At 39.8% G+C, this 26,050-nt stretch overlaps 1 protein-coding gene across 2 annotated transcripts in view; it reads right to left on the reverse strand.

The window, feature by feature from the left end:
• Nucleotides 1-2,508: 2,508 nt before the first annotated feature.
• Nucleotides 2,509-26,050, reverse strand: part of SGO2 (shugoshin 2) — a 41,437-nt gene continuing 17,895 nt past the window's right edge. For both annotated transcript variants that reach the window (XM_008258943.4, XM_070070419.1), the window contains exons 7-9: nt 21,158-24,052; nt 19,962-20,112; nt 2,509-2,845 (exon numbers count right to left, since the gene is read on the reverse strand). In XM_008258943.4, coding sequence (XP_008257165.3) covers nt 2,830-2,845; nt 19,962-20,112; nt 21,158-24,052 — 3,062 coding nt within the window. In that variant the 3' untranslated portion in view covers nt 2,509-2,829. The remainder of the gene's footprint in view (nt 2,846-19,961; nt 20,113-21,157; nt 24,053-26,050) is intronic.

The following is a 26,050-nucleotide window of genomic DNA, read 5'->3' on the forward strand; positions in this document are numbered from 1 at the left end:
GGGAGTGCTGGCCACCAGGTGAAGTGCCACTACCAAGATGATACTAACAGGAAAAGCCTGCAACAGGCACAAGCAATTCCATCCCTTTCCCTTCTGATTTTCTATCTCCTTCTGGTGCCCCCTGTTGGCATGAGTTTAAAAAATAACTCAGCTAGAAAAACGTGATTTTCAGAGTCACATACAGATATACAGATATCAGGCAAAGCTGGCATGCATTACAAAGCGGGGTTTATTCTACGAATGTGGTTCATCACATTAATATATTTAAGGAAAACAATCATCATTTCTGTGCTGCTGGTAGTAAGCTGTGTCTCAGCTTCAAATCCACATTTGTCCAGTTCGCTGTGTTTAGGCCAGGACTTTGCGTACCCTCCTCCTCCTCTGCCAGGCTCCTTCTTAGTGTCCACCGACAGTGGGTGTTGGAAGCAACAGGAAAGGAAGGAGGAGCCAAGAGAGACTGCTGCTCTTCTCTCGTCAGTATCACAACAGGCATGGTTCAGCCCGGAACCGAGAGTTGGCTCCACACCATCAGACCAGTGTCCTCAGATCTCTTCTGGGAAACCAGCAACAACCAGTTGCACAGTCCCTAGGGTCCTGGGACTCTTCCTCCAAACCTTTCAGTAGCTCCCCCTGCCCCCCGCCCCGTCCCTCAGCTGCACAGGTGATAGATGCTTCCTGGAGCTGCTTCCTCTGTGAAAAATGGTCCCTTTTGCCTTTTTTCAGTTCTCTAGCACACAGCTAACAGTAACTGCAATTTCTGTCTCCTGACTAGACCCTAATTCATAAAATCTCTATCGATGTCAAAAGTCATTTGACAAAATTTAATATACATTTATGATTTTTTAAAAAAGCACTCAAATAATAGCTGATACATTATACTTGAGTGTGAACCATCATCTTCCTTACTGGGGCAAAACCAGAGGCAGTCTCATGAAAATCAGGACCAAGACAAGGATACCCACTATTTCTATTTCTATTTAACATTTTAGTTAAGACAGCAGCCATACAATCAAAGAGAAAACGAGAGTTCTAAGAGTTAGAAAAAGAGATAGATAGCTTGCTTTTCAAAAAGCAAAAAGAACCTCCTACAGACTATAACAGAATTAATCAATTAACATATGGAACTCAATAGTCTTCAATATATTTAAGTAACAATCAGAAGAGAGAATCAAAGAGTAAACCTCATTTATACGAAGAGGAAAGATGAAAGATCTAGGCATAAATTTATCAAGAAATGTGCAAATCCTCCATGAGGAACACATTGACACTCTCCTGGTCTCTAATTTAAAGAGTATTGTATTGGGCATAAAGACACACAGACTAGTAGAAGACAACAGAAAGAGTAAGTTTAAATATACATGGAAATACAATATACAAAGGTGGCATTTCAAAACAGTAATGGAAAACATGAATTTTTGATGGTTATTTGGAAGAAGGCAAAAATAATGCATTCATACTTCACATATGATAGAACAAATTCCTTGTGAACCAGGACTCTAAATGTAAAAACAATATGAAAGATGGGTAAATGTTTATAACCTGGGAGAGGAAAATTACAGGACCAAATCCCGCTAACAGTAAAAGGTTGATAAATTTCACTTTTATAAAATGAAAAATAACTTGGTGTGTGAAGGGGAAAAAAACTTACAGAAAGGAGAAAAAAATAAATAGGAACAAAATTATAATAGCAGAGTAGATGGAAGGGCCAAAGTCTTAAATAATAGCTCAGGACAGTGACAGAGTGTCACGGTGCCATGCCCTCTCCCACCCTCCCAGCCTCCAATTCCACTGACATGATGCAGGGGCTCTTCTACTTCACCACTTAGAAATGTCATCTTTAATGTTGTAACTTCTGTAGCACACTGTATCCCTACAGGAGTTTCTCAAAGGGTGACCCTAAAATAAGCTGCCCTCAAATTACCGGCAGTATTTATCCAAAATGCAGATCTGTGGGCCCACTCACTCCTTCATGGTCAGATGTTGTCTAAGATCTTCCATCTTGTGAGAATACCACTTGATCAGTGATTTGAATATGGCAAACTGTGTCTTGACATGAGATACAATAGGATTTATTACTTCTTACTGGAATAGATGATCTTCAAAATAAAGTTGTGAAAACCAAACTCAAAAGAGCCTGAAACGCTCATCCCCTCCCTCAAGGCATCAGACTCCATGTCCCAGCAGCAACACATGTCACCTCACAACTATTTCTCCAAGTAGAAGGATGGAGAGAGAAAGCTGGCCAGGATAGGTGGAGTTATAGAGAGGCAGAGGCAGAGCCAGCAAGAGACAGGTCTTCCACCCGCTGGTTTACTTCCAAATGGCCGCAATGGTTGGAGCTGTGCCGATCCAAAGCCAGAAGCTTCTTCCAGGTCTCTCATGCAGGTGCAGGCCTCTGCAGATGGTGGCTTTACTTGCTATGCCACAACACCAGCCCCTCACATATATATTCATTCAAAAACAAAGCAAAACAAGATAGTTTGGTATACAAGATAACCAAAGCAAAGGTACTGATTAATACATTTATTTGGTTAAAAGGTTAATAGCTATTGTTGAGCTAAAGGGTGTGAGAAAGACTTAAATGAGAAGGTAGATAACTTACAGGATGATGGAAAGGATCTTTAAAGTTTATTATGATTATTATTATTATTACAAAATAGTATTTTATGCACAGATATTTATAAACATAAGAATGGGTAAATCAACAATCCATGAAAAGGCCGAAAATAACAAAATACTTTCCATCAAGTGTTTCATCTTCCTTGTTATATTTCTGTTCTGACTCATGCCGAGAATTCAGAAAAAAACACAGAATCCACAAATCTCATCTCATCTTCTCATCTTCCTGCAAAGTAGAATAAGAGGGAAATTAATAATGATAACAGTTCAAAAGTAATGCTTTCACTGTGAAGGATGGAGACGAAAACTGCCGCTGCATCATACCAATAGAAAAGTAGTTTCCTTAAGCCAAAGGCTTTACCGCACATCCAAAATACTCTGATAGAATTGCAAACAAGGCTTCAGAAAAATTAACCAACATAGATTTCATACATTACATGTTTTACCACATATTTCCTTGTTATTATAAACTTTAGCATATACATAAGAATATATGAAAATGTATAATTGAAAACAATAAAATAAATTCTCATATGCCTGGCACCAAGGTTAAGAAATGAAACCCCAGGAACCTCCACTGTGGCCCTTCCTACGCACAGTCTCTTCTCGCCCAAGAAGGAAGCACCACTCTGAATCGCATTAATCACTCCTTTGCTTTTCCTTGGTGTTAACCACCTGTGTATTCCACTCCTAAAAGTATACTGTGTGGTTTTATCTACATTTGACTTTTTTTATTTAAGATTTATTTACTTATATGAAAAGCAGGGCTACACCCACACCCACACACACACACACACAGAGAGAAACATCTTCCATCTGCTGATTTACTCCCCAAATGGCCGCAAAAGTCAGAGCTGGGCTGATCCAAAGTCAGTAGCCAGGAGCTTCCTCTAGGTCTCCCACATGGGTGCAAGGGCCCAAGCACTTGGTCCATCTTCAGTTGCCTTCCCAGGTGCATTAGCAGGGAGCTGGATCAGAAGTGGAGCAGCCAGGTCTCCAACCAGTACCCATACGGGATGTGGTGTTACAGCACAGGCCTCTACATTTTGCTTTGTAACAAAGGAATCAGACTGTAGAAGTGCTTTTTGGTGACTGGCTTTTTCCACTGAATGTCTTCATTCACATTCATTTCATTTTCAGCACCTGACTCTTTTTTTTTTTTTTTTTAACGATTTATTTATTTATTTGAAAGTCAAGAGTTACACCGAGAAAGGAGAGGCAGAGAGAGACAGAGAGGTTTTCCACCTTCTGGTTCACTCCCCAGTTGGCCGCAATGGCTGGAGCTGTGCCAATCCGAAGCCAGGAGCTTCTCCTGGGTCTCCCACAAGTGTGCAGGGGCCCAAGGACTTGAGCCATCCTCCACTGCTTTCCCAGTAGAGAGCTGGATCAGAAGTGGAGCAGCCAGGACTCGAATCGGCACCCACATGGGATGCTGACGCTTCACTCACTACGCCACAGCGCTGGCCCCTGTACCTGATTCTGACACTGATTATGTCTGCTGGTTGGTACCTTGTTCCCTTGTGCATGTAGTGTTTTTCCTTGCTGTGAGCTGTCCATGTTCATTTCCTTTGGAACTTTAGCTGTGGAAGATGTGTTGAAGCAGGAGATGAAAGAGGGCTCCCCTAGAAAATATCTACATTTGAACCTGACAGGCAACAGGGGCACAATTTACGGACTGCTGATACTCACTCTTCAGTTTGGTGGGTCTGTGCTTCCAGTCTAGCTGCAATCTGCACGAGGCCCTGATTTTGGTTATGAATTGTTGAGGTTTTTTTTTTTTTTTTTTTTTTTCCTCTTAAATTCAGCACCAGAATTCTCTCCTGGGGCTGAAAAAGCTAGTGGGAAGGTTATTTTTAGTTTGCTGCTCTACTGAGAGAGTAGCTCAACCTTATTGAAGGGGATCTACTATCAGACTTTTCATTTTAGCTAAACCCTGGGATTTGTCTTCTGTCCCCAGCCTCATAAAGCTGTGAATCCAGTGCTTAGGTCTGCCTAGTTAGACAAATGCCCTCAGGCAAAAGCCCACAGGCTCCCCTTACCTCTCTGGGTTCTTGTTCTCATTTAGTTTCTGTTCTGAGCTTTTCTTACTTTCCTCCTAGCTAACAGATATATTCAAGATAATTTTGTTTTGAAGTATTTTACATGGTAGTTTTTTTTTTTTTCTGTTAGTTGGTTGATCCATAGCACCTAGCACATCATGTTGCAAGAAGTGGTGTTGTATTTATTCTTTACATTGTATGTGTGTGATTGTGTTTGGAAATACATGCACATGGTCCCAACTCTAAAAGGAATAAAGGCTAGATGGAGAACAGAGACCATTCCCTGTTCTGAGCCAACAGGATACCACTGGGTAACTAGAATTAGCTCATGAAAAACTTAAAAACAAAGATCCTAAGAAGCATTCAGTACAAATATTGAGACAATCGGCTGCTATTTTTCTTTTTTGAATGGAACTGGCATGCAGCAGTAGGTCATAGCTTCGAGTAGCCCCCACAAGAGTAGGCCCTGATTGAAGGTGCTTGTTTATATGAAGTGATCACCACAGGTACTGAGGATAGGAATGGCAGCAGTTATCAGGAAGATCCCAAAGGAGGGCATTTTTAATAGTAAAAACCATAATCTATAATAAATATAAAATAATAATTATGATACTTACGTATCAAATAGCAGAGCAACTACTTCCTAAAACAAAAACTACAGGAGATACACGGAGATACAGAACTACAAAGCAGATTTTAATACAAGAGGCTTAGCATAAGACGGATCAAGTGAACAAAATAAAGATACAGAAGACAGAATAAATCATACAGAATATATATTGAATGCTACACCCTGATATACAGGAAACATTTTTCTCTAATGTTCACAGAATAGTTACAAAAACTAACCATATATTAGGTCACAAAGAAAATACCTGTAACTTCCATAATACAGACACATCTTTCTCCCTCTCACACATATATACACTGTCTGTAATCACATGTGATAAATTCAGAATTTATGCACAAAAACAAAAAACAGGTAGACCCATCACCTGGAAATTAAAAAACCTCGTATCAACATTTAAATAAAGAGAAAAATTAAAATATCAATATTTGTTATCAGATAATGACATAGTTAAAAACCATATATTAGAATCTATTATATTTTCATAAAATATTTATCAAAGGAAAATTAATTTTACCTAATACTTTAGCTATATAAGTGAAAGAATAAAAATAATAAATTGAATGCCCAACCCCAAAACATTGAAAGATAAAAAGTAATTCAAAGGAAAAAAGAAAATAATATAGAGCAGGAATTAATGAAACAGAGAACAGAAAAACAGTAGCCAAATAATAAATCAGAGTCCAATTTTTTTTTTGCAAAAAATAAGACAAACTACTATGTAATTTGATCAAGAAATAAAAGAGGGCAAAAATATTTAAAAATTTAAATGTGAAGTAATCATTTAAAGAAAAGTTATTTACAATTAAATTACATGCTCAATCAGAAAAACATTTGCAGAGTTTTATACAAATAAATCTGAAAATCTAGATGAATAACTTCCTACAGAAACACAAATAATCAAGACTGCCCCCATTATAGCAAAAAAGCCTAAACAAACAAAACAGAATACTGAGAAGAGGGAGTTCCAAGATGGCGGAATAGGGAGGGAGCACACTGATGGTCCGGGAAGGGAAGGTTCAAAGAGGGGTGAGAATTTGTAGTTTCGGGGAAAGGGAAGCTCTTCTGAAATGGGGGGGGGGGGGGGGGGGAGACAGGGTGGACCTGCGAGGAGGGCACGGACGCCTGAGGAGCAGGACACCAGCAGGAGTGTGTATGCACCAGCGCTGGAAGCCGAGGTGAGACAGGGCACACCGCTGTAGCAGCCACCGCTGCTGCCACTCCCCCAACCCACCCTGGGACGGACACTGAGACAAGCACAACTGAGTGGGGGAGGAAATAGAAAACGGAACAGAGTGAGTAGCGCCTGTGGAAAGAGTGAGCGATTCAGGGGGTCTGATTGAGGGACTGAACAATCTAGGATCCCTCCCCCAAGTCAGAGCTGCAGCGGGCGAGAAGCAGCCATCTTGTTTGTTTACATTCAGGCTTAAAGGAGAACTGCCTCTGCCTCCACACTAACCTTCGGAGGCGGAGCTCAAAGGTGGAGTTGAGCGACAGGGGCGGGCAGCGAGGGAGGGCAGCTCAAAGCCCTGACACCAGTCTACTCAAGTTACCAGAAAAAAAAAAAAAAATTGAATAGCGCCCGTGGAAACAGGGCAGAATCCAGGGGGACAAACTGAGGGATCAATAACGCCAGGATCCTTAGGACCGCCCAACCCACAATCAGAGCTGCAGTGGGCAGAGTGCAGCCATCTTGTTTGTTTACATTCGGGCTTAGAGGAGGCTGGCCTCTGCTCTGAAGGAGGAAGCAACAGGGGCGGAGTCCAAAGGTGGTCTGGAGCTTCTTGACACTCCTCACGCAGGAGGTACAGTGAAAGAGAGTGGCTGACCAACGAACCTAGGCACAGACACGTAAGGACAAACATAGGAACAAGGAAACCGGCCCCCCAAGGGCCCTGACACCAGCCCACTCAAGTTACAAAAAATAAATAAATAAATAAGTAAAAAATAAACAAACAAACTCTATAAGGCAGAGCAGCCTGCTTACACTGGATATTGGTACAGACTCACAGCAGCCCATAGCAGAGGGAAATCAACCTGAAAAACCACCCAGACGGAATGCCAAAAAACAAAACAAAAACCCACAATAAGAATATAGAAGAACATATAAACTCGCCAATGGAGCAGGCTAAACCAACCATAACAGAGGCTGAAGAAGAAGAATTTTAAACTATGCCAGAAAAAGAATTCAGAAAATTAATAACCAGAATACTTAGAAATAATGAGAAACAGTGTCGAGAGCTGAACGAAAAACAAGCCCAAGGATTAGAGATCCTAAAGAGAAGCCAGAATGAAAAACTGGAAATGAAAAACTCAATTGACCATATAAAAAACACCGTGGAATCCCTCGGAAATTGAACAGATGAAATAGAAGACCGAATATCAGAATTCGAAGACAAACTTCCAGAAATAATACAGTCAGTTCAAACGCAGGAAGAAATCAAAAAATTAAATATGGTCGGAGACCTACAAGATTCAATCAAACGGTGTAATGTTTGGATAATAGGAGTCCCTGAGGGGGTGGAAAGAGAGAATGGATTGGAAGGTGTTTTCAATGAAATAATATCAGAAAACTTCAAGCAAAGGCAGCTGGATAACAACAGGCAAATTCAACAGATAGCCAGGACTCCAAACAGGGTAGACCAGAAGAGAAATTCACTGTGACACATTGTGGCAACACTCAGCTCAGTGACACACAAAGAACAAATCCTAAAATGTGCCAGAGAAAAACGACAAATCACATTCAGGGGTAAGTTAATCAGACTCACCCCAGGCTTCTCATCACAAACACTACAAGCAAGGAGACAATGGCATGATATATTTCAAGTTTTAAAAGACAAACAATGCCAACCTAGAATACTATACCCTGCAAAGCTATCATTTATGAATGAAGGGGAAATAAAGATCTTCCAAGACAAACAGAAACTGAAAGAATTTGTATCCACGCGTCCAACCCTACAACACTTGCTCAAAGACATGCTGTACACAGAAATACAAAAACAAGAACTTCACTACAAAAAAAAAGCGAATGCAGAGTAACCTACAAACAAAGTTCAAAATACATAAACAGCTCGTTTAGGAAACATGAATGGGAAAAGACAGTACTTAACAGTAATCACACTGAATGTGAATGGTCTTAATTCTACTACCAAAAGACATAGACTAGCTGATTGGATCAAGAAAGAGAATCCATCTATATGTTGCCTTCAGGAGATACACCTTATCAGCAAAGATGCATGCAGACTGAAAGTCAAAGGATGGAAAAAGATATTCCAAGCTAACAGAAATCAAAAAAGAGCTGGTGTGGCCATCCTGATAGACAAAATAGACTTTAACATAAAAACTATTAAAAGAGACAGAGAAGGGCACTATATAATGATTAAAGGATCTATCCAACAGGAAGACAATACTATTATAAATGTATATGCACCTAATTACAGGGCGCCTGGCTACCTGAAAGAATTACTAAAGGATTTAAAGGGAGATATAGATTCAAATACAATAGTAACAGGGGACTTCAACACCCCACTCTCACCAATGGACAGATCAACCAGTCAGAAATTCAACAAGGAAACAACAGAGTTAACTGACACTATAGACCAAATAGACCTAATAGATATCTTCAGAACCTTCCACCCCACAGCCAAAGAGTTCACATATTTCTCCCCAGTACATGGAACGTTCTCTAGGATTGACCATATGCTAGGCCATAAAGGGAGCCTCAACAAATTCAAAAAATTGAAACTATACCATGCAGCTTCTCAGACCATAGCACAGTGAAACTCGAAATCAACAACCCAAGAATCTCTACACCATATGCAAATATATGGAGAATGGACAACATGATCCTAAACGAACAGTGGGTCATTGAAGAAATTAAAAGAGAAATCAAAAGATTTCTGGAAACAAATGAAAATGATAATACAACCTATCAAAACCTGTGGGACACAGCAAAAGCAGTGCTAAGAGGAAAGTTTATAGCAATTGGTGCCTACATCAAGAAGCTGGAAAGGAACCAAACAAATGAACTCTCCATGCACCTCAAGGATTTAGAAAAACAGCAGCAAATCAAGCCCAAATCCAAAAGGAGGAAAGAAATACTAAAGATCAGAGAAGAAATAAACAGAATGGAAACAAACAAACAAACAAACAAAACAATACAAAAATCAACAAAACCAGGAGCTGGTTCTTTGAAAAAATAAACAAAATCGACACACCATTGGCCCAACTAACCAAAAAAAGGAGAGAGAAGACCCAAATCCATAAAATCAAAGATAGTAATGGAAATGTAACAACAGACACAACAGAAATAAAAAGAATCATCAGAAACCACTACAAAGAGATGTATGCTAACAAATTGGGGAACCTGGAAGAAATGGATAGATTCCTGGACACATACAACCTTCCTAAACTGAGCCATGAAGACACAGAAAACCTAAACAGACCCATAACCATGGAAGAAATTGAATCAGTAATAAACACACTACCGAAAAAGAAGAGCCCAGGACTGGATGGCTTCACCGCCGAATTTTACCAGACATTTAGAGAACAACTAACCCCAGTTCTTCTCAAGTTATTCAAAACAATTGGAAGGGAGGGAATCCTCCCAAATTCTTTCTACGAAGCCAATATCACCTTAATTCCTAAACCCGGAAAAGACACAACAGAGAAAGAAAACTACAGACCTATCTCCCTGATGGACATAGATGCAAAAATACTCAATAAAATTCTGGCAAACCAAATCCAACTGCACATCAGAAAGATCATTCACCCAGACCAAGTGGGATTTATCCCTGGTATGCAGGGATGGTTCAATATTTGAAAGTCAATCAATGTAATACATCACATTAATAAACTGAGAAACAAAAATCATATGATTATCTCAATAGATGCAGAGAAAGCATTTGACAAAATACAATACCCTTTCATGATGAAAACCCTAAGCAAATTGGGGTTAGAAGGAACATTCCTCAACACAATTAAGGCAGTCTATGATAAACCAATGGCCAGCATCATATTGAATGGGGAAAAGTTGGAGGCATTTCCATTGAAAACTGGCACCAGACAGGGATGCCCACTCTCACCATTGCTATTCAATATAGTCCTAGAAGTGTTAGCCAGGGCCATCAGGCAAGAAAAAGAAATTAAAGGGATACAAATGGGAAAGGAGGAAGTTAAACTATCCCTATTTGCAGATGACATGATACTATATATAGGGGACCCGATAAACTCCTATAAGAGACTATTGGAACTCATAGAAGAGTTTGGTAAAGTAGCAGGATACAAAGTCAACGCTCAGAAATCAATAGCCTTTGTATACACAGATAATGCCAGGGCCGAGGAAGAACTTCTAAGATCAATTCCATTCACTATAGCCACAAAAACAATAAAGTACCTTGGAATAAATTTAACCAAGGAGGTCAAAGACCTCTATGATGAAAATTACAAAACACTAAAGAAAGAAATAGAAGACGACACAAAAAAATGGAAAAACCTGCCATGCTCATGGATTGGAAGAATCAATATCATCAAAATGTCCATTCTCCCAAAAGCAATTTACAAGTTCAATGCAATACCAATCAAAATACCAAAGTCATTCTTCAAAGACCTAGAAAAAACGATGCTGAAATTCATATGGAGAAACAGGAGACCGAGAATAGCTAAAGCAATCCTTTACAATAAAAACAAGGCTGGAGGCATCACAATTCCAGACTTCAAGACATACTACAGGGCAGTTATAATCAAAACAGCCTGGTACTGGTACAAAAACAGATGGATAGACCAATGGAACAGAATAGAAACACCGGAGATCAATCCAAACATCTATAACCAACTCATATTCGAAAAAGGACCTAAAACCAACCCCTGGAACAAGGACAGCCTCTTCAACAAATGGTGGTGGGAAAACTGGATGTCTACATGTCAAAGTATGAAGCAAGACCCCTACCTTACACCTTATACAAAAAACCACTCAACATGGATCAAAGAACTAGAGATGCACCACGACACCATGAAACTAATTGAGAGCATAGGGGAAACCCTTCAAAATATTGGAACAGGCAAAGAATTCCTGGAGAAGACCCCAGAGGCACGAGTAATCAAAGGTAAAATAAACAAATGGGATTACCTCAAATTGAAGAGTTTCTTTACAGCAAAGGAAACAGTCAGGAAAGTGAAGAGGCAACCAACAGAATGGGAGACATTATTCGCAAACTACACAACAGATAAAGGATTAACAACTAGAATCTACACAATGATCAAAAAACACCACAAAATCAAAACAAACAACCCAATAAAAAAATGGGCCAAGGACCTTAACAGACATTTTTCAAAAGAGGAAATCCAAATGGCCAACAGACACATGAAAAAATGCTCAGGATCCCTAGCCATCAGGGAAATGCAGATCAAAACCACAATGAGGTTTCACCCCACTCCGGTTAGATTGGCTTACATACAGAAATCAACAAACAACAGATGCTGGTGAGGATGTGGGGAAAAAGGGACACTAATCCACTGTTGGTGGGAATGCAAACTGGTAAAACCACTATGGAAGACAGTTTGGAGAGTCCTCGGAAACCTGAATATAGCACTATCACAGGACCCAGCCATCCCACTCCTTGGAATTTACCCAAATGGAATTAAAGGGGAGAAAAAAAGAGCCATTTGCACCTCAATATTTGTTGCAGCTCAATTCACAATAGCTAAGACATGGCATCAACCTAAATGTCCATCAATGGATGACTGGATAAAGAAACTATGGGATATGTACTCTATGGAACACTATGCAGCAGTAATAAACATTGAAATCTGGGCATTTACAACAAAATGGAGGAAGCTGGAAAACATCATGCTGAGTGAAATAAGCCAGTCCAAAAGGGACAAATGTATGTTCTCCCTGATCAATGGCAACTAAACGAGCATCTAAAATGATACCCATTGAAGTGAACTGGACACTATGAGAGACAATGACATGATCAGCCCTTGTCTAGACTGTTGAGGAACAACTTACTATTTTATTCCTTTTAGTATTTTTGTTGTTGTTGTTGTTGCTCTGTTTGTTCTACATAAGACCACTGGTTGAACTCTGTAATCAATGCACAATCATTCTTAGGCATTTAAAAATTAACAGAAAAGTGATCTCTGTTAAACATAAGAGTGGGAATAAGAGACGGAGGAGATATATAGGTTGGCACATGCTCACTCGGACTTATCTCCAATGGTGGAACTAGAAATGTGCCAGGGGATTTCAACTCAATCTTACCAAGGAGGCAGGTACCAATGCCAGCGCACTTGGTAAAGTGATAAGTATAAATACAAAACCGATCAAAAAGATAGGGTATGTGTTGATGAGATTTCACAAATAAGACCAGTGTAAGCAAATAATGAAGGATAGAATTAAAAGGGAGAGAATGATCCTGTGGGGAAAACAGGACTCACAGCAGACTCATAGAATGGCAGCACTCCTGCCTCAGAATCAACCCTTGGGACATTCGGATCTGGCTAAAAGGTCCATGAGAGTCTCACAGGCATGGAAAGCCATGACACGGGGGCAAAAAACAATTTAAATGAAAGATCCTGGTGAACAAGACCCCAGCAGAAGGAACAGGCCATCAAGGAGAGAGGCGCCTTTCTCTGAAGGGAGGAAGGAACCTCCACTGTGATACGGCCTTGACTAAACAAGTTCAGAGTCGGTGAACTCAAGGGGCTTCCATAGCCTAGACAGCTCATAGCAAGAGTCTCGGGTGATTGCTGACGTCATAAATAAGAGTGCCAATTGTTAAATCAACAACGGGACTAGAACCCGGGGTGCCGGCGCCGCAGGTGGAGGATTAGCCTAGTGAGCCGTGGCGCTGGCCTGGAGTTTTTTTTTTTTTTTTTTTAAAGATTTATTTATTTATTTGAAATGCAGAAACATTTTTAAAAAATGTTTATTTTCATTTACTGCTGATTCACTCCCAAAATGCCCACAACAGCCAGGGCTGGACCAGGCCCAATCTAGAAGCCTGGACTCCATCTGAGTTTCCTATATGGGTGGCAGGGGCCCAAGTAATTGAACCATCATCTGCTCTCTCCCAAGATGCATTAGCAGAAAGTTAGATCAGAAGTGGAATAGTCAGGACTCAAACCAACATTCCAAAATGGGATGAGGGCATCCCCAGCAGTGATTTAGCCCTGTGAACCCAAAGCCCACCCCTGGAAACAATTTTGCTTGTTACAAGCAAGGGCATGCTGCTGACATCTAGGTGGCATCTAGGTGACAAGCAGCGAGGCCACTGAATATTCTACAGTGCACGGAGTTGCCTCTCACAAAGAAGATCTAAATTAGATCCAAAACGTTAAAAGTGCCATGGGTATGAAACTGTAATCTGGATGAATAAATGCTAAAGCTAATACAGGAAAACAAATATTCAAGAATCACCAGGGAAACAATGAAAAAGAAAAATGTAGCTCTAAAAGACATCAAAACAAACTATATAAGGCCTCTGTAAGAAAGTAGACCATTGTGATGGAATAAAAAGTTTACAATTAGATGCCCCCAAAATACATATAAAATTTAGTATATGCAAAAAGACTCAAGACCCTGGGCTAAAAATGAATTTAAAATAAGCTGGAAAAAATACTTACTGGCAACATATACTATAAAGGGCTAATATCCCTAACATATAAATAATTCTTATTATCCGAGAGATAAAGGACCAAAAATTCAATTGAAATTTAAGAAACAGACATAAACAAACCAAAAAATGATATAATGGCCCACAAGCAAATCAGAAAAATATTTAAACTCATAGAGAAATGAAAATTAAATAACACTGAGAAACCATTTCTTACTATACACAAATTAAAAACTGTGACAATATATTCTGTTGATGAGGCTAGAGGAACACAGTTTTTTTAACACACTGTTGATAGAATATGTATTATTGGTATAATGTAAAACAAGCAATAACAAATTAACCTAACCAAATTACAGATGAATAATACAACAACACTGAAGAAGATATGGAAGAAGAAAACCTAACACAAAAAGAACTGTACCCAGATGTTATAACCTAGTTATGAAACATGTTTCTCATAGGAATATGTATTAACAATTCTAAAGTTACTTTACGTGTATGCTAGAACTTAATAAAATAAGTAAATATTTTATAATCAGAACCACGGGGATAAAGAAATTACGAATAAGCAAAGGAGGAAGGCTAAAACGAATGCTGTGGAAACAGACCGGAATCACAGATATTAGTATAAATTCATGATTTTTACTAAAAACGTAAAAGTGTATGTCCAGGTCAGTGTCGTGGTGTAGCAGGTAAAACTGTCGTCTGCAACACTGGTATCCCACAGGGGCACCCGTTTATGTCCTGGCTGCCCCTCTTCCAATCCAGTTCCTAGCTAATGGCCTGGAGAAGCAGTGGAAAATGGCCCAAGTGCCTGGTTCTTGCCACCCACACGGGAGACAGAATGGAGTTCTTCACTCCTGACTCCAGCCTGGCCTAGCCCTGGCCATTGTGGCCATTTTTGGGTGTGAACTAGAGGATGAAAGATCTCTTTCTCTGTAACTCTGCCAAACAAATCAACAAATCTTTAAAAAACAACATATGTCTAAGTGGGTTACTATACGTATATATGTTTTCCAGTTGTCTATTGAGAGGGCCTAATGGCAACCACAGCTGTGGTGGACAGATTCTAAGAAAGCACCCCCTAAAACCTCAGCCTGGGGCCAGCACTGTGACGTAGCAAGTAGACTCTACCTGCAGTGCTGACATCCCATATGGACACTGGTTCGAGTCCTGGCTGCTCCATTTCCAATCCAGCTCTCTGCTTTGACCTGGCAAAGCAGAAGATGGCCCAAGTCCTTGGGCCTCTTTACTGGCATGGGAGACCCAGAAGAAGCTCCTGGCTTCAGACTGGCCCAGCTCTGGCCATTGCAGCCACTTAGGGAGTGAACCAGAGGATGAAAGACTTCTCTCTCTCTGCCTCTCTGTAACTCTGCCTTTCAAATAAATAAGTCTTTAAAAAACAAAACCAAAAAACTCAGTTTGCTGTTGTTCACGCCCTTGTTATGACCCCTCACCTTGCAGGAAGGCAGGAGCTGTGACTTGTGCCTAACAGATTATGACAAAGGTGATGGGATAGCTCGCTTCTGAGGGACAGCACTTGTCATTCTTCCTAGCAGATTAGCCCTAGAGGCACTCCCATAACTGGCTTTGAAGTAGGTGGTCTTGTTGGGAAGGAGGCACATGCAGCAAGGAGCTGTGAACAGCAAGAAGCCGAGGACTCCTATCCTACAACCATGGAGAAACCAATCCTGTGTGACTTCAGAAGCAGGATGTCTGCTGGTAGACTCTCCGAATGACAATCCGCCTGGAGGACATCCCGACCGCAGCATTGAGAGACCCTAAGAGGAGACTCCCCTGAGTCTTGCCCGATTCCTGGGCCACAGAAACTGAGACACAATAAACGTGTGCTGTTTGAAGCCACCAGGTTGATGGTAATATTGTTGTGCAGCAACAGATAATTAATACAGCACAACAGAAGCTACGCAGTGCCGGATCTTGGTTTTTAACAAGTTCTCAAATCAAGGAAACTGGGCTTCCTGAAGAAGTGCCTGATTCTGGAGCTGGGACAGGAGAAACACTAAGAAGAGCTGGCAATATCTTGTGTATCAGAAAGTGAGTGAGGAAGTACTCACTCACTGAAAGGAGACAGGAGCCGATCTGAAGGAATTCCCAATACCTAAAGCTAGAAGGGGGCCGCTGCTGTGGTGCAGTGGATTCAGCTGCCACTTGTGACACTGGCATCCTGTTCCAGAGTGCTGGTTCAAGTCCTGGCTGCTCTACTGCCGACCCAGCTCCCTGCTAATGCGCCTGGGAAAGCAGCAGAGGATGGCCCAAGTGCTTGGGTCACCCTGCCACCCACATGGAAGATCTGGGTGGAGTTCCAGGTTCCTGGCTTCAGCTTGAACCAGCCCCAGCCATCTTGGCCATTTGGGCAGTGAACAGCAGATGCAATCTTTTACAAAATAAAGCTGAAATAACCTGAACAATGAAAAAAAGATCAACAGTATTGCATTTTCACCTACAGAATAAAATAGAGCCCAGACTGATATAAATAATATAATGCTCTTCCTTATAGAAGAATTCCAATTAATGTTGAAGGAAAGATGAAAGCAGAAAGTCAATATTGATCAAACACCACAGAAATAACTGTTGCAGGAAAGATCAACTCATGCATGCTAAATTTAGTGGGTGAAAGCTTAAGGAACAGGATCCATAGACTAAAAATTTCCCCCCCAATGTTCATTAAGTAAAAAGGAAAAGATAGTAACTTTACAGTGAATAAACCTAGCAGACATCATGGTAATGCAGTAATTAAGGTTAACACTGCCAGGATATGATACAATGACTTGATGAATCCTTGATATGAGGCAACGAGAATATCTTGTTTCTGTGGAATTCTTGCCCAGCATAACCACATTATGATTATGAGGAAATATTAGACAAACTCAAACTGAGGAATGTTTTATAAAATAACTGACTAGTATTGTTCAGTGGGGTCAAAGGCACGATAAAAAAAGGAATGGCACAGGTTTGAGGAGGCTAAGGAGAAACAAAAACTAAATCTAAGATGGAACCCTGGACAGGACCCCAAGAAAGAACAGGATATTAGTGACAGTCTATCGCTTAGTTAATATTATTGTGCCAATGCTAATTTTCCACTTTTTATAAATGTACTGTGGGCATATAAGATGTAAAATTAGGGAAATCTCAATAAGGAGCATTGATGGGGCCACCACAATGGTGTAGCAGGTTAAGCTGCCATCTACAGTGCCAGCATTGAGTTGGGGCGCCGGTTTGAGTCCCAGCTGTTCCACTTTCTGTCCAGCTCCCAGCTAATGCACCTGGGAAGGCAGCGGAGGAAGGTCCAAGAGCTTGGGCCCCAGTACCCATGTGGGAGACCCGGTTGAAGACCCTGGCTCCAGCCTGGTCGTTGCAGCCATTTGGGGAGTGAAATAGTGGATGGAAGATCTTTCTCCTCTCTCTCTCTGTCTTTCCCTCTTTCACTGTAATTCTGACTTTCAAATAAATAAATAAATATTTAAAAAGCAGAGGGGAATGCTGATCAGCCTCTATACTATTTTTGCAACTTTCCTGTAAATCTAAAACTAGTTCAAGATAAAGAGCTTAACTTGTAAGTCAATAAAAAGACAACTCAGCTGATAAAAAGGTAAAGGATCAACAGGCATTTCTCCAAGGAAGACAAACAGAAATGGCCAATAAACACATGAGAAAATGCTCAACACCATTAGCATTAGGGAACCGCAGATCAAAACCAAAACAGATAGCACTTCACACCCTCTGGGATGGATAGAATGAAGAAGTCAATAACAAGTATTGGTGAGGTGAAGAGAAATAGGAAACCTCATAGACAGCTATGAGAACATGGTGGGAATATGAAACAGTCCTGCAGTTCCTCAATTTATTAAAGACAGAGATACCATACTAGTACGACCCTCCTTATGTGCTTCTGTATATTCCACTCCCACATATATACCTAAGAAGAACAGAAAATTTACTGTGCAAAAATTATTTGTGACTTTTCATAGCAGTATTATTAATAGCCAAAAAAGGGCAACAATCCAAATGCCCATCAACAGTTGAATAAGCAAAATTATGTGAGATATATAGATATACACATACATACACACAGTAGAATATTATTAGTCAAAAAGAGGATTGAATTATTGACACATACAAGAGCATGGATGACTTTGAAAACATTATACTAATGAAAGAAATCACAAAGATTGCATATTATATGATTCCTTTGATATGAAACACCTAGAACAGTGAAATATGTAGAGAAAGGAAACAGATGAATGGTTGCCTAGGTCTCGGAGGCTGGAGGGCAAAGCTAAACGATATAGCATAGGATTTCTTCTTGAAGTGAAGAAACGTTCTGGCCAACGCTGTGGTGCAGCAAGTGCGCCAGTTCAAGTCCCAGCTGCTCCACTTCTGATCCAGCTCTCTGCTATGGCCTGGGAAAGCAGTGGAAAATGGCCCAAGTCCTTGGGCCCCTGCACCCATGTTGGAGACCCAGATGAAGTTCCTGGCTCCGGGCTTCGGATCGGCTCAGCTCTAGCTGTTGCGGCCAACTGGGGAGTGAACCAGCAGATAGAAGACACCTCTCTCTCTCTCTTTCTCTCTCTGTCTCTCTCTGTGTGTGTAACTCTGACTTTCAAATAAAATAAATCTTACAAAAAAAAGTTCTAAAATTATTGTGATGGTTGCATGTATCTATGAATATACTAAATACCCCTGAATTATACCCTTTATATGGGTGAAATGTATGGCATGTCACAATAAAGAGAAATTTGCAATATTTCAATAAAGCTTTTTTTTTTTTTTTTAAAGAAAGCGCTTGATCCTTTATTTCACTCTGAATTTCTTTGTTCACCCACCCTTGCATTACTGCCATCTGCTGGTTACTGATTTAAAATACTTCTCAAAACTATCAACGTCTTTAAATACAAAAGAAGCAAACAACTGAAATGATGAAAGGAAGAGAAAATTTAGAATATTTTTCTCTATCCTATAGAAAATACTGTCCCAAATATGATAAAATCTGAAATATGCTACTTGATTTATCTCAAAATCACAATTCTGAATGAAACACATGTAAAGAGGCATTTTTGAGATAACTCAATGGGATCATTTATCAAATGACAGTAAGGAATTATTGATAATTTCATTAGATGTGTTAATTGTTATCTAGTTCTGTTAAGAACTTTGTTAAGTTCTTACGTTCAGATAAATAGAGAAGAGTTTTAGAAATTAAATTACTGGGATTTTGCTCTATTTATTTATTTTTTAAAGATGTCTTTATTTTATTTGAGAGGCAGAGTTACAGAGAAGGAGGGAGAGACAGAAAGAGATTGTCCATCTGCTGGTTCACTCCCCAGGTGGCCACAATGGCCAGGGCTGGGCCAGGCCTACGCCAGGGGCCAAGAGCTTCTTCTGGGTCTCCCATATGGGTACTTGGGCCATCTTCAGCTGTTTTCCTAAGTGCACCAGCCGGGAGCTGGATCAGAAATGGAGCAGCCCACTACACCACAATGCTGGCCCCTGGGATTTTACTTCAAAAATACTATAACAAATAATAGATGAAGCTAATATGGCAAAATGCTGATAACTATTAAATCTGATAAACGGATAAATGGGGAGGAAGTAGTGCCTACCAGGATATAATTGAAGCTTAACAAAACAAAGAAAAAGAACTGTTATTCTTTGAAGCCAAAGGTCACTGGAAATATCTAAATCACACTGAATTCTTCTAGGGAACAAAGCTGGCAATAAAGAAATGGGGGCAAAAGATAAAAAAACAGTGGTTTGCAAAGCATAGGCAACAAATTAAAAAAAATCATAGTTACAATTTTAAAAATAATAGTAGTAGGACTAAGAACCAATTGGATCTATGTCAACAAGTCCAGATCAAAAAAAAAGAAAAGCCTGTTCAATGAATACATTTCTTCAAATCTACCCAGATCTGCCATGGTTGTTACACGTCAACGAGGTTTTACTAATATTCAGATATGATCAGATTCTAATTCAGGTGGGATGCTTCTTAAAAGCATGCATTTTGTAATAGCATCCTGAACGCAGGGAAATACTTACCCTCTGAGACTTGGCTCTTTTAAAGAGATAGGAGCACATTTCCTCCTTCGGCTTGGCAGCTCTGAGGACAGATCTTCTAACACATTTTCAGATTTAGCAGTGTCATATGAAACAAAACTTGTATTTGTCAAGTCCTGTAATGTTCTAGCACCTGGGAAAAATATTTTTTCAGTTATTTATGGAAGTCTATACAGAAATATGGAAATAAATAGAGGATTTAAAATGATTTACAAATCACTGCCAGCAGATTTTAAAACTTAGCAATTTGAGAGGAAAAGAGGCTTAAAATTTGAAACAAACTATCAAAGAAGCCTCTGATATTTTATTCTGAAATAAAATATAGGCTGATACAAATTCTTCATGGTTCAACAGAATCACACAAATTACTGCATTTATTCAACATGTATCCCACTATCCTCCCTCTCTGAAAGGCACCATGAGTGAAGAAAGATAGCTCAACAGTCCTCAAACACATCCTAAACTCTAAAAGCAGATGCAGTTGTTTTATAATATAAATTTTCCATGAACTATTTGATTTTTTTGAATTGTTTTTGCCTCAAACTTTTAATTCCATGTTCCATGAACTTTCTGAAGCACCCTCATATCAGACAACTTTGCAGTAAAGCAACATTAATTTTTTTTTTGACAGGCAGAGTGGACAGTGAGAGAGAGAGACAGAGAGAAAGGTCTTCCTTTGCCGTTGGTTCACCCTCCAATGGCCACCGCGGCCTGCGCGCTGCGGCCGGCGCACTGCGCTGATCTGATGGCAGGAGCCAGGTACTTATCCTGGTCTCCCATGGGGTGCAGGGCCCAAGCACTTGGGCCATCCTCCACTGCACTCCCGGGCCATAGCAGAGAGCTGGCCTGGAAGAGGGGCAACCGGGACAGAATCCGGCGCCCCGACCGGGACTAGAACCCGGTGTGCCGGCGCCGCAAGGCGGAGGATTAGACTAGCGAGCCACGGCACCGGCCACAACATCAATTTTTTATCATAAATGTTCAAGATATTCTTACAGTTATTCTCCTCAAAGTAGTAAACTTCCTTTAAATTCCTTAACGCTATTTCTAGATTACATTACACCACTATATGTTGCTTAAAATTCCACAAAATTATTAGTTATAACAGGAAATGCTTTACTGGCTACATAAAATGTATTTAGACTTCTAAAACTTGATTGCTTTGGATATTGACTTACCTATTCCTGATTTTTTCCTTGTCTGATTCTCCTTAAATTTCATCTCTTTCACCTTCTCATGCACATCATTATTTACTTGAAAAACTGGTGAGCTTTCCAGGGCAAAATTTTCTTTTATTATCAGATTTTTAGTAGAAGAAATACCCAAAGGTGTAGAATCCTCATGAACAGTGTGAAAGGAAGAATCTTTTATGTTAGGTGAATAAATCTGAGAAAAAGATTTAAACACCTTTGTGCAAAAGTCTGGCTTAATTCTGACCATTTTCTCATTCTCCAAATAGTTTTCCTTATCAGCTTGTTCACAGTCAACTGACTTGCCTTGAACAGAGTCAAGTATTAACCCCATCACCTCATGGCCATCTGGAGAAGGAACTACGAAGGTCTTTCTTTTCTTTGATTTGGAAGTCCCTTTATTTAGTTTTTTCACCTTGCACTCTCCTTCTGTTATCCTCTCTGCAAAGGGAGTCTCTCTCTTTTTACTCAGAGGTGCTGAACTTCCGTTCTCATTATTATGTTGTTCAATTTGGTTTCCAACAACAGCATCTGCTTCATTAATGTTTCGCAAATGAAATTCTAAGGGGGGAGAGGTCTGTGAAGACTCTGTTGACTCCACAGAAGGTTTATTCTTATCTCTTGTCAAAATGTTCTTTACTTTGCCTGATTTTTTCCTACACTTGTTAACTAGTTTGTATGGATCTAAAATTTGATGACTATTTTCCTTTTCATTACTGTTTATTTCCATAGAGTGCCCACTGTTCATGTCTTGATGGTCAAGTCTCTGTTTAGACTTATTTATTTTAAAATCAAGGTCTTTTACATAGCTTTCTTGAGCATGCACATCTTTATCATTACCCTCATATATTCTGTTCATTTCAGAAATTATCATCTTCCGATTTTCTTTCTGCCTAAGCTGCTTATTTATTTTTGATTCATTTTGCTCAGCAGGTTGCCTATCAGTGGCATGCTTTTTCAAATCCAATATATTCTGGGTCTCATGGTCACATAAATTTCCATTACCTTTGGTGGGAGGATCAGCTGTTTGAAATTCATCTGTGACTTGAACATTTCCAGAAATGGTTTCTTTATCCTTTTGGGTTGGAGAAAAGTTGTTACCCTTTCCTGGGTCATGCACACGTTCGCCATCATTCTCCTGCATTTGGATCATTGTAGAAATCACTTCTGTCTTTCGATATACCTTTTGTCTAAGCTTCTTAACTATTTTTGAATCATTTTGACAAGCAGATCGCATAGCATGGGCATGCTCTGTCACCCTCTCATAATCACAAAGCTTTCCACTATCTTTGGTAGGAAGAACAGATGTTTGAAATTCATTTGGGTCTTCCAGGTTTCCAGGGATGATCTCTTTATCCTTGTGGGTTGGGAAGAAATAATTATCCTTTTCTAGGCAATGCACACTTTTGTCATTATTTAAATGATCTACTTCAGAAATTATTTCTGTTCTCCGATTTACTTTCTGCCTAAGCTTCTTATTAACTTTAGATTCGTTTTGCTGAACAGGGTACATGTCGGTGATCTGCTTTTGCAAATCCAACACATTCTGGGTTTCATATTCATATAGATTTCCATTGTCCCTAATAAGAACAGCAGGTATGTGAAATCGTTTTGAAACTTCTAGATTCCTGGAGATGGTTTCTTTATTGTCTTGGGTTTGAAAGAAAAAGTTACCATTTTCTAGGCTGTTCAAATCTTTATCATTCTCATGTATTTGGTTTCTTTCAGAAATTATTTCTGTCTTCCTACTTACTTTACATCCAAGTTTATTCACTTTTGATTCATTTTGCTGAGCAGGCTGCATATCAGTGACACACTTTTCCAAATCCAACATATTCTGGGTCTCATAATCACCTAAATTTCCATTATCTTTGGTGGAGACACATGCTGCTTCAAATTCATTTGTGCCTTCTAGGTTTTTGGAAATGTCTTCTTTATCCTTTTGCTTTGGGAATACGTTACCTTTTTCTACCTTAAGAATCACAAATGTCTGTCTAGAAGCTTTACTTTTATTACAAGTTATAGAATTCTGACCCATATTAAACTTACTCTCCTGCAGGAATTGATCTGAACTTTGAGAGAAAGAGTATATTTCCTCTTCTCCATTTGCTACATGTGTTCTTTTCTTCTTTTTATTACACTGTGTATTATGTCTGTCATCTGGGTTGAAGTTATTAGGGAGGGTTATTTCCTGCAGTGTGTTCACTTGAGCCAGCTGCTCAGTATCGAAGGTAAAATGTGGGTCTTGGGAATTCCTTTGGCCATCCAGGACAACAGATCTTCTTTTTGGTATGTTTTCAATCTTTTCCTCAATATCCATATCTGAACTATTTTTACGTTTTCTCTTTGATCTTTCTTTGTTTTTTTCAGAGCTTGGATCTTTCACTTTTCTGAAAGGTCTCATTTGACAACCTTCCGTGTTTTTATTACTTTTATTTTTGGTGCCTGTTGAGACTGTAACAATTTTGCTGACTTCACTAGTAGTTAATTCCATGTCAGCATCATACACTGTTTTCTGCAGTTGAAAGTCATTATTATCCTGGACTTGACTCACGCACTCTGCATTAGGTTCCCTTGCAGGTTCAGATGATAAGCAAGGAAGACATGGTTTAGTTCTTTGTGTGTCAATACTTGCTTCATGAGTATCATCATTTATATCCTTCTTCAGATTTAATTCTGGAGTTGAAATGCATTGTTCATCTAAATGTGTTGCACAAGGAGTGTCTACAGAAAGTCTGACTGACCCCTGTGATGACCCACGCTTCTTCCTTTCCGTCACGTTACTAGGAGATTGTTTATCCCTTCTCTGGTCAATTGACTCGATATTTCTCATCCCACTTGTTAGAGAACTCTTGAAATTTTGGTCCGAGGAAGAACAACTTTCTATAAAATAAAGGAAAATGAAATTCATGAAATAAGTAAAAAGTTACTTTAAACAAATTAGATTAGAGATTCAGCTGTTTCGGGGCCAGTGGTAAGCCACAGCCTGCAGTGCCAGCATCCCATATGGGCGCCGATTCGAGTCCTGGCTGCTCCACTACTGATTCAGCTCTCTGCTATGGCCTGGGAAAGCAGTAGAAGATGGACCCAGAATTAGCTCCTGGCTCCTGGCTTCAGATCGGCCCAACTTCGGCCATGCAGCCATCTGGGGAATGAACCAGTGAATGGAAGACCTCTCTCTCTCTCTCTGCCTCTTCTCTCTGTTTAACTCTGACTTTCAAGTAAATAAATACATCTTTAAAAAAAAAAAGAAATACAGCTGTTTCACAGAAAGGATTTTTTTTTCTGACAGGCAGAGTTACACAGTGAGAGAGAGACAGAGAGACAGAGAGAAAGGTCTTCCTTTTAGAAAGGATTTCTAACGACGTATTTTGTTCAGATCTCACATTACTAAGAATCTATGCTGATGAAAATTAGAAATGATCAGAGTATTCCTAAATCACATTATACATTTCTATCTATAGAAAATGTGTACTATAATGGGCTGGTGCTATGGCATAGATTAAGCCTCCACCTATAGTGCCAACATCCATATGGGCACTGGTTCAAGTCTGGCCTGCTCCACTTCCTACCCAGCTCTTTGCTAATGTGCCTAGGAAAGCAGCAGAGGAAGGCCCAAGTACTTGGGCCCCTATACCCAAGTGAGAGACCTGGAAGAAGCTCCTGGCTTCTGGCTTCAGACTGGCCTAGCCCCAGCCATTGTCATCATTTGGGGAATGAACCAGCAGATGGCAGATCTCTCTCTCTCTTTCTCCTTCTCTCTCTGTATCTCTGCCTTTCAAACAAATAAATAAATAACTCTTAAAAAAAAAAAAAGTATACTATGGAGAATTCACTCTGCCTGAGCCCCAACCCTAGAATAGAGTACAACCAAACAGTCGAGTCATTAACATGTATTTGTAGAATAGAAGGAGGCTAGCAGGTGAACCTAAATGATAGTGGTAACTTTGAAAAGGATTACTATCAAAAGCCTACTAGATAATATAGCTAACTAACAGTTATATAACTCATGTGTATGTATGCATGTATACACATAAACTCACATAAGTTTTCAAAAAGGACTAGTAATTCTAAATTCTAAATTCAATTTAGTTGTGGTTACATACTCCTATGTGAAAATCTATGAAAAATTACATAAGCACAGCAGGCTGTACCACAGGAGTATCATTGAAGAATACCATGTAAACAAAAACGTCTTTTTTTTTTTTTTTTTTTTTTTGGCTTGGTCATTAACCAGGATCAAATTTTCACTAACTGGTTATAACTATACCTATCTACGCCCTTCCCCAAGGTTCATTTTCTATGAAAGGAGAGGGCAAAACTAACTAAAATAAATGGTATCTTTCAATTCACAAGTTAGTATACCAAGACAAGCTCTTTAAGACCACTTGTTATTTTTCAAAGATTTTATTTATTTGAAAGGCAGAGGGGGGAGGGAGGGAGGGAGGAAGGGAGGGAGGGAGGGAGGGAGGAAGGGAGAGAGAGAGATCTTTTACCTGTTGGTTCACTCCCCAAATGGCTATGATGGAGTTGAGCCAGACAGAAGTCAGGAACCTGAAATTTCATGAGGGTCTCCCCATGTGAGTGGCAGAGCCCCAAGCCCCAAGCACTTGGGCCATCTTCTGCTGCTTTTTTAGACACATTAACAGGGAGCTGAATCACAAGTGGAGCAGCTGGGACTCAAACCTGTACTCATACAAGAAGCTGCCATCATAGGTGGCAGCTTAACCCACCTCACAGAACGCTGGCCCCAGGCCCACTGCTGCTTCCAGAGTAACAGTATGAACTACCGTGGGCCTGACAGTGGTGAGAATATTTAGTTTTAAGTTAAAATTTTCATTAGTAGTTTAAATGGTATAAGTTAGCTATAACAGACAGCTT

This window comes from Oryctolagus cuniculus, chromosome 3 (assembly GCF_964237555.1).
Source record: "Oryctolagus cuniculus chromosome 3, mOryCun1.1, whole genome shotgun sequence".
Lineage (NCBI taxonomy): Eukaryota > Metazoa > Chordata > Mammalia > Lagomorpha > Leporidae > Oryctolagus > Oryctolagus cuniculus.